The sequence below is a fragment of the Hippocampus comes genome, unplaced genomic scaffold (genome assembly GCF_001891065.2).
Source record: "Hippocampus comes isolate QL1 unplaced genomic scaffold, H_comes_QL1_v1.1 scaffold64, whole genome shotgun sequence".
Taxonomy (NCBI): Eukaryota; Metazoa; Chordata; class Actinopteri; order Syngnathiformes; family Syngnathidae; genus Hippocampus; species Hippocampus comes.
Genome location: NW_017842053.1, coordinates 33,079 through 41,814, shown reverse-complemented (window position 1 = coordinate 41,814; position 8,736 = coordinate 33,079). Strand labels below are relative to the sequence as shown.

Sequence of the window (8,736 nt, the reverse complement as noted above, 5' to 3'; positions counted from 1 at the left end):
TCGCTGCCCACCGACAGTTCTGTGACCAGAAACCGTTGACATTCATGACCAATGGACGATCCGGTCGGAATTGTATCATATAAACATATTTTACAATAATGAATTGTCAACATCATGGGGCAATTTTAGGATTTAGAAATTATGTTGAAATAAACAATCGGAATTTTGTACAAAAGCGGTGCTTTAGCGCCATATTGGTACCAAGGTATTGTGGTGAAATAAGTTGAAGAGCTTCTTTCAGAAGTGGTTTGGTGTCATCTTTGTGACAAGGAACCATGCTGAAGTGCGTTGAGGTGCCTTATAACTACAAAAGTAGTGCTTTGGCACCATCTTGTGACCTGTATCAAAATGAGCTGTGAAGCTTCAACTGTATAAAAGTCGTGCTTTTGTGCCATCCTGGTACCAAGTAACTATGCTGAAGTGAATTGAGGAGTTTCTCATTCAGGCAAAAGTAGTGCTCAGGACATCTTTGTGTCACGGGGGTGAGTTGAGGATTTTAATTTAGGCAGCGATTTGCCATCTTGTGTCATCTACCGCCAATTCTAAACCTTTTTACTTGCAGACGTCCACTAATCCCAGTACTTAGTTCCAATCAAGAGAGGGGATTATTTTACATAACCGTTGACATTCATGACCAATGGACGATCCGGTCAGAATGTGTATCATATAAACATATTTTACAATAATGCATTGTCAACATCATGGGGCAATTTTAGGATTAAGAAATTATGTTGAAATAAATAATGGGAATTTTGTACAAAAGCGGTGCTTTAGCGACATATTGGTACCAAGGTATTATGGTGAAATAAGTTGAAGAGCTTCTTTCAGAAGTGGTTTGGTGTCATCTTTGTGACAAGGAACCATGCTGAAGTGCGTTGAGGTGCCTTATAACTACAAAAGTAGTGCTTTGGCACCATCTTGTGACCTGTATCAAAATGAGCTGTGAAGCTTCAACTGTATAAAAGTCGTGCTTTTGTGCCATCCTGGTACCAAGTAACTATGCTGAAGTGAATTGAGGAGTTTCTCATTCAGGCAAAAGTAGTGCTCAGGACATCTTTGTGTCACGGGGGTGAGTTGAGGATTTTAATTTAGGCAGCGATTTGCCATCTTGTGTCATCTACCGCCAATTCTAAACCTTTTTACTTGCGGACGTCCACTAATGCCAGTACTCAGTTCCAATCAAGAGAGGGGATTATTTTACATATAGTGTAATCAAATACAGCACCATCACTAGACAGGTCGCCAAGGCCGACGTCCTCTTGTTCCATGAAGGCCTGGGAGCCAATCAGAAAAGGAAGCGGTCTGTCCAAATAAAGGTCCTTCGGACACAAAAACATCACAATGAACATTCTTTTTTTGTTTTTTTAATTTTTTTAAATAAATCTGTTAACACATACTGCATATCAGTTATAATACAAAACACAGATGACATTACCTTAGGCTCGAGGATCGCGTCCAATCTGTCATTGGTCTCCTCGTCCTCAGAGTCGGAGTTTCCGGCTTTGATATCCAGGTGTTCGAAGGCAGACTCCAGCACCTTCAGGCCGTAAGTCACTGCTTCCTGCATCTTGGGGATCAGCTCAGCTTCTTTCTGCTCGCGGGTTTTCTGCTGACAAACGGTGAGCATCATCCAGAGAAATACAAAGACAGTTAGTCAGTCAGGCCCACAGATTTCCCACAAGTGGCTTCATTTCCATGATGGCAGACAGACTCTAGCTCCCTCTCGTGGCATGTAAAAGAATCACAACACAATTACAGCAGAGTTCAACTTTGAAGTTCCATCCAATATTTTTGTATTTAATCTGTAAAAACAGTTTGCTTTTAATTTGAAGTTTTGGGGCAGTCTTAACATAAAATCATGTTTTGTTTTGTTTGTTTTTTTTTGGGGGGGGGGGTTGTTTTCCTTTAAGCCTTCAAGGGACACCTTGATGATACCTGATCAACCTGCTTCTCCACAGCATCAGTCTTGGGCACGGGTTCCTGAATCTCTTCATCATACACTCTCTGCAACAGGAATAAACAAAAGTTGATGCAACACCTCTCAAGAAACACTGACTGGAGACGACAGAGAGGAAGTTTATACTTTACATTCTCGATAAACTGGGTATTGGAGAGCATGAGGAAGTCGTTGAAGACAGAATGCAGGCTGCTATCCGTGGTCTTGGTGTCTCGGATCAAGCTGTCCAGCTGCTTCTCTATCTCGTGCGTCTTGGACAGCATTTTCTGAGAGAAGTCTTGAAGGAACAAGAAGAGCTGAGTGGTGGGAGGAACAAAAAAAAAAGGGAGTTTGAGTTATCAGTACAGCTAATTATCAAGAAGCGTTTACATTTTTTTAAATTTTTATTTGACGAAGAAGAGCTGAGTGGTGGGAGGAACAAAAAAAAAAAAAAAAGGAGTTTGAGTTATCAGTACAGCTGATTATCAGGGAGCATTTACATTTAATTTTTTTTTTTTTTTTTTTTTTATGTTACCCCTGAGTCGGCTGCAAGTGACCAGTTTGCACTGCTCTGCCGCATCTCCTCGAGGGTCCACGGCCTTTCCCAAACCTGAGCATTGGTTCCAACGTGCTCGCTCCCGTCCGGGCCATTCGACATCCCATCTGGCATCCCGTTCATCTGCAAGACACGGAAGCATTTTGCCATTCAGCACTTTACATCATTGCGAGATTACAACACGTTATCTCCCGAGAAAAAAAAGATATTTATTTTGAAAAATTAAAAGAACAACGTTTCATATTTTGAGATTCTGTCTTTAATTTTGAAAATGTACTATGAAGACAAGAACGAATACGTATGTGTATTCCGTGCGTTCTTGGGTTTACACGTTTTCAATTGGAACAGCACTTGGGCCATGACTGATAAAGTTTTATGAGATTGGCTAAAAGTCAGTATTGTGCATTAAAGATATCTTTTTTAAAAAAGCTTTGTTTTCTGCATGTTTTTGACCAAAATAGGTAATTTTGGTGAAAGCCAACTCATTTTCTCCTGTTTCTACGGATGGCAATGAATTTACCATGTAAAATTTAATTTTGATAAAACTCACCTATAAAAAAATAACTACAACCTGAATCTCGCAATGTATTTTTTTTTGTTTTTTGAAATTGTTTTCGCCAAGGGCAAATGCATCAAATTTCCAGATTCAAAGTGGATCCAGGAAAAATTAAAAGAACAACGTTTCATATTTTGAGATTCTGTCTTTAATTTTGAAAATATACTATGAAGACAAGAACAAATACGTATGTGTATTCCGGGCGTTCTTGGTTTACACGTTTTCAATTGGAACAGCACTTGGGCCATGACTGATAAAGTTTTATGAGATTGGCTAAAAGTCACTATTGTGCATTAAAGATATCTTTTTTAAAAAAGCTTTGTTTTCTGCATGTTTTTGACCAAAATAGGTAATTTTGGTGAAAGCCAACTCATTTTCTCCTGTTTCTACGGATGGCAATGAATTTACCATGTAAAATTTAATTTTGATAAAACTCACCTATAAAAAAATAACTACAACCTGAATCTCGCAATGTAATTTTTTTTTGTTTTTTGAAATTGTTTTCGCCAAGGGCAAATGCATCAAATTTCCAGATTCAAAGTGGATCCAGGCTGGAACTGTTGCCCTCCGGTCAAAGGTTTTAAAACGCCTCCCAGCTAAACAAACCCACTTCTTGTCAGAAATTAAAGGCTTCTTTTTGGGCTTCAGACTAACGTAAACATGACACAGCCCGACTAGCTAAAACATTTGAACGATAGCTTCATTATTAGTGTCACCTGTAGCTATTCGACTGCTTTGAGACCGTTAAACGACGGCAAAAGGGGAGACGTGTTGCAATTAAAAACATCCGTATTGCAAAAAGCGTTGTTACCTTCTGCTACTTTGGGGGTAAAAAGTTGAAAAATGTTTTAACTGACAGGCGAGGAAGTTGGGGGCTGTTTAGTTAGCAGCTAGCTCAATTTAGCTAGCGAACGTAGACGTTAGCGCTCGCAAACACAGACGTGTGAAATCCAATTTCACCCTGAAACGGAAAACGTGCGTACCTTGAACGCGTCTGACCCGAAGAACCGCTTTGGACTGCCACGAGAAAAGACGCCAAACAAATGATCGATTATGCTCAATTTGGCCTTTCCCTCATTGGTCTTCTGACAGGTCAGCCATGTTCTGTCTGCAGACAGTCACCTGACTGCGGTTGCTCGGCAACCGCGGGTAAGTGGGACGAAGTGGAACGAACACATTTCTTGCTTGTTAGTTAAGACTGTCAAGTTTTTTTTCATGATTATCCGCTACTGACGTGCATAGTGTATACACTATAATACTTAGTTCATGTTATTATTTTTTAAACCACTTCCTTGTGATTTTTGCCCTCCCATCAATAAGGGCTGTTTTGCCAGCGCAATCGTTAGCACGCATGCGTGATTTTTCCATGGCATAACAGAAATGTGACGTATTTGACCAGGACAATAATAACTTGAATATACAGTATTACTTTACTACTGGAAGCAGCAGTAGCTTTGTTAATATAATATTTTAATTGTTGCCCTTTCGGTATATGAGGGGATGTAGCTCAGTGGTAGAGCGCATGCTTTGCATGTATGAGGCCCCGGGTTCGATCCCCGGCATCTCCACTAGTTTTTGGTAGTCAAGCGTTTGAAATGACATTATTTTACAGGTCGAAAACAACAAATGCAAGAAATTTTGTTACACACATACAAAAAAAGTCTCCACTGCAGTTTCCTACCTTCAATCTTTCTATATCACCATATGGGAATAGGCTCGCTTTTTTTTTTCTTTCTTTTAACTTTGCACAACTGTCATCACCTTAACACTTTGGGAAAAACACAATGAAAAACATATTTTTCAGACCAAGATTTTTCTGGATATTTTTTTTTATTTATCTGTTTGTGAGATTTTTGTTTGGTGGTGCGTGTTCAAATATTTTTTTCCTCATTTAAAGTGCTTTACAGCACATGCTTCGAGGTTGCAAATATTAAGAGTGTAAACACTTTAATCTGTTTCTACTGATAAGATTTGCAGGACTGCAATGACTTTTTTGTAAACAGTTTATTTTCTGTGTCTGACAACAAATATAAATTTCTTAAATAACATTAGGATCAATAAAACAACTCCAACCCCCAGAGTTTACATTAACGTAGCAATCTTGCAGAAAAGAACCAACGTCTCTTTCACTGAATACAATTCTGTACAGTATTTCAAAAAGTAGGAAACGCTAAATCAAAAATAAATTACTAATATTCTGGGGATTATTTACTTGGGGCATTTTTTTGGGCTGCTCATAGTTTTCGAGTGACATGTCGAAAATCCACATGGAACTAACAAGCGGTGATCACGACTGACTTAAAAGAATTCGACCTTCGGGGAAATGAATCGTAATGTGTTTCTATTTCTTTCAGGTGCAAACATTTTTTCAAAATAAAAAGGTCCCATAATGTACAAAAATGTTGTAGAAAAGAAAAAAAAAATAAGACTCGTCAAACAGACTGTACAATACACACATGAATAATTCAACGGCCAAGATTCCTGAATTAACCAAACAGAATATGACCACCTGAGGAAAAAAAAAAAACTGTTTTCCCACGAAAACTGCCCAAAACATTCGGTACACCAGTAGTGCATTGTAACGAGACCCAGTGTGTCAACACTGCAATCCACAAGAACAAAAATTAAAGACCTCAAAGTATTAATAATACACTCAACAATACTGGATGCCGCGAGGCTGTTCAAGTGTACCTAATATTATGGGCAGCGAATGTGCAGTTTGGACATAAATCGTTCATGTCCGGATTCAGGCTAAGCAGTGCAAATCGAGTCATAGCGTTGAGGGAAATGACCCATTACGAAATGTTACAATGCCGCAAAGACCACCTGTTGTGTTTTTTCACGTCTGCGTGCGTGTTAACCCGATGGCAACTATTTGCTCGTGCGTCTGTGGCGTGGTTCGAGCTCCCGACTGGTTGCTGTTGTTATTGTGCTCGGCGCCTTCCTCCTCGGGGGAGGAGAAATTGTCGCTCAATTTGTTCGCCGCCCCCTTGTTCACTTTCTCTTCGACTTTCTCTTCTTCTGCCTTCTCGCCGCCCGTGCGCTGCTCGCGGGAACCTTCGCTCTCCTTCTGGCGGCGCGTCAAGCTTCCCACGGATGAGGGCTTCCAGTAGTCGCAAAGCTTCGACTGTGTGAGAGACAATGAGGATTGTCTTAGTGAAATTAAAAAAATTAAACGTACATATTTAAAGAAAAAGGTGTAGTCCCCCTTCAAAAAATGATTTTATGACGGTGACATATTGGCTTGTGGCAAATGACAAAAATATAAGGATTGCGTTCAGTTTAAATGTCATGCAAGTGCATGTGACAGGTTTACATGGAGAGGCTGGATGCGCTGGAGGATCATCTGCCACTTGGTGTAGATCCTTGCAAGCAGATCCTTCACCTGCAGGACAGAGGTACAGACACACCGGCGCCACAATCTTAAGTGTTCACGTGTGATAACGTGTCAGTGACAAACCCATGAAAACAAATTAAATTAGGACGCACAAGCATCGCACATGACGGTCACAACGCTCACCTTACTCCTGTACAGACACTTTTCGCTCTCTCTGATGTGACAAATGACGTGCGCTCTCAGATCCGAGCAGAGAGTCAGCAGGTGCTCCTGAGGGGGTGACGAAAGCAAATGGGGGCGTGTCGGTGCGACTGCCACATTGTAACTCAAACGTGCAACTCCTCGTACCTTCTGATGGGTCGGGAAGAAGTGGAAATTGGAGGCTTCGTTTGTCAAGGTCAGAAGGCTGTAGCAGAGGTAGTAGGACTGGAACACAAACATTTTAAAGGGGGCATGTGAAGGAATCTGGCTTTTATAAATGCATACAATAATTATATGGGGGGTTACTGGAGCCTATCCCAGCCGTCTTTGGGCAGTAGGCAGGGGACACCCTGAACCGGTTGCCAGCCAATCGCAGGGCACACAGAGACGTACAACCATTCACGCTCACAATCACACCTAGGGACAATTTAGAGTGTTCAATCAGACCTGCCGTGCATGTTTTTGGAATGTGGGAGGAAACCGGAGTACCCGGAGAAAACCCACGCAGGTCAGGGGAGAACATGCAAACTCCACACAGGAAGGCCGGAGCAGGGATCGAACCCACGACCTCTGCACTGTGAGGTTAATGCGCTAAATGGACCACCACATTTATTAAGAGTTTTATACAGTTAAAAAAAAAAAAAAAAAAAAAAAAAAGCAGCACACCTCCTTAGAATAAGACTAACGAAGTTTTATACCATGATAATACCCGCCTGCACTCTCACCTGCTGATCCAGGAGCATCGCATCCTCCTCTGTAGAACTCACGCCGGAGGTGGTCATGAAACGGCGCAGGGAGGAGGGTTGCATAGCGGGTACGTACGGCTTGAGCGCGGCGAGCTACGCGTAGGACAGAAGGATGGTTGACTGACGACATTAATCACACACACAAAGTTCCATTGAAATTAAAGGTGACAAACAACAACCTTAATTTCCCTTCCGGTTGGTCGGTATCGACTCGTTCCGTCTAAGAGTTTGGAGATCATCGACAGACTGAGATGCTGCCGCAGGCATCTATGAAGGGGAACAAAAAAAAGTTAATGGACGGCATAATTTCAGAATCAAGCCTCTATGAAAAAAAAAATTCTTACTTCCCGCGAGTGTTGTCAGGCAGCAGTTGAACCAGAAGGCACATGTTGTGGTGGTCATCCGTCAGGTCGGTGAGGGTCTGGCACATTCTAGGGAGCTAAAGGTCATAAACAAAAAAATGAAGCACATGCACAAATGATAACGTGCCTTCTGTGTTGACAAACCTGACAGAGTTTGTTTTAACGTCAAATCTCGCTGGCAGTCTCAAAAACGATGACTACCGAAAGCACTTTGTCTTATTACTACCGTAATGCAGAATAGTTTCACAACCAACCAGACACACTCAAGACTCCTGCAAAAAAAAAAAAACAAAACAAAAAAAAAAAAAACAAAAAAACAAAAGCAGGCTTGCAAAGTTCTAATTCAGTGGGAGCTATACAGTGGTGCTTGACAAGACAAGACATTTCATTCTTAGAGGATGGAAATGACATTTATCCATTCCAACCTTCTACCCCCCAAAAAAAAAAACAACAAAAATTGAACGAGGCTACGTCTGTCTTAAACTTGCCCCCAAGTGGGCACACTTGGGGACAAGTTTAAGACAGACAAACGGATAAACTGTTTAATAGGTGTTATCGTGCCTGTTAACGTAAGCGGCATTCATAGTAAGACTCCAACTCCTCCCTTCAGCTCATCAGTACGGGACTAATATTCTCATTCTATGCAGAAGATAAAGTACATATGACGGTGTACTGCCATACTGTAAGGGTACATGTTGTTGATGCACTTTGTGCGCAATCCGTTACTTCCGACGGTTAAAGCACCACACCAGAGACGCTAATTAGCATTAGCATTAAGATAGCAGACTGAAAAACTAAGGTACGCTTTTTTTTTCTTTTTTGGAAGACACAAGGTGTGCTTCACGGGCCATTGAAAAACAGACACAAATGGCACCGGGCGATAGTTTCGGTACCACCGGGTTTAGACAAAGCTTGTCAAATGACAACACGTGCACAACTGACCATTGTGTCCCAGTCCCTGGTGTTGCTCACTATTTTAGTGAGCAGCGTGTTAATCTCCACACCGGCCAGTGGGATGAAGTGAGCATCCAGAGCCACTCCA

General features: G+C 41.4%; 2 protein-coding genes and 1 non-coding gene across 4 annotated transcripts in view; 1 reads left to right on the top strand and 2 right to left on the bottom strand.

Moving 5' to 3' along the window:
• The window catches only part of washc2c (WASH complex subunit 2C), a 14,778-nt gene extending 10,595 nt beyond the window's left edge, over nucleotides 1–4,183 (bottom strand). The window contains exons 1-7 of the mRNA XM_019859794.1: nucleotides 4,032–4,183; nucleotides 2,472–2,615; nucleotides 2,089–2,253; nucleotides 1,936–2,004; nucleotides 1,436–1,609; nucleotides 1,226–1,319; nucleotides 5–19 (exon numbers count right to left, since the gene is read on the bottom strand). Coding sequence (XP_019715353.1) covers nucleotides 5–19; nucleotides 1,226–1,319; nucleotides 1,436–1,609; nucleotides 1,936–2,004; nucleotides 2,089–2,253; nucleotides 2,472–2,615 — 661 coding nt within the window. The 5' untranslated portion in view covers nucleotides 4,032–4,183. The remainder of the gene's footprint in view (nucleotides 1–4; nucleotides 20–1,225; nucleotides 1,320–1,435; nucleotides 1,610–1,935; nucleotides 2,005–2,088; nucleotides 2,254–2,471; nucleotides 2,616–4,031) is intronic.
• A 361-nt stretch (nucleotides 4,184–4,544) lies between these two features.
• On the top strand, nucleotides 4,545–4,616 carry trnaa-ugc (transfer RNA alanine (anticodon UGC)). The gene has a single exon. It is a non-coding gene; the product is annotated as a tRNA-Ala (tRNA).
• A 421-nt stretch (nucleotides 4,617–5,037) lies between these two features.
• The window catches only part of slf2 (SMC5/6 complex localization factor 2), a 12,319-nt gene continuing 8,620 nt past the window's right edge, over nucleotides 5,038–8,736 (bottom strand). For both annotated transcript variants that reach the window (XM_019859901.1, XM_019859902.1), the window contains exons 14-20: nucleotides 7,677–7,771; nucleotides 7,512–7,599; nucleotides 7,312–7,425; nucleotides 6,734–6,811; nucleotides 6,569–6,655; nucleotides 6,365–6,433; nucleotides 5,038–6,175 (exon numbers count right to left, since the gene is read on the bottom strand). In XM_019859901.1, coding sequence (XP_019715460.1) covers nucleotides 5,888–6,175; nucleotides 6,365–6,433; nucleotides 6,569–6,655; nucleotides 6,734–6,811; nucleotides 7,312–7,425; nucleotides 7,512–7,599; nucleotides 7,677–7,771 — 819 coding nt within the window. In that variant the 3' untranslated portion in view covers nucleotides 5,038–5,887. The remainder of the gene's footprint in view (nucleotides 6,176–6,364; nucleotides 6,434–6,568; nucleotides 6,656–6,733; nucleotides 6,812–7,311; nucleotides 7,426–7,511; nucleotides 7,600–7,676; nucleotides 7,772–8,736) is intronic.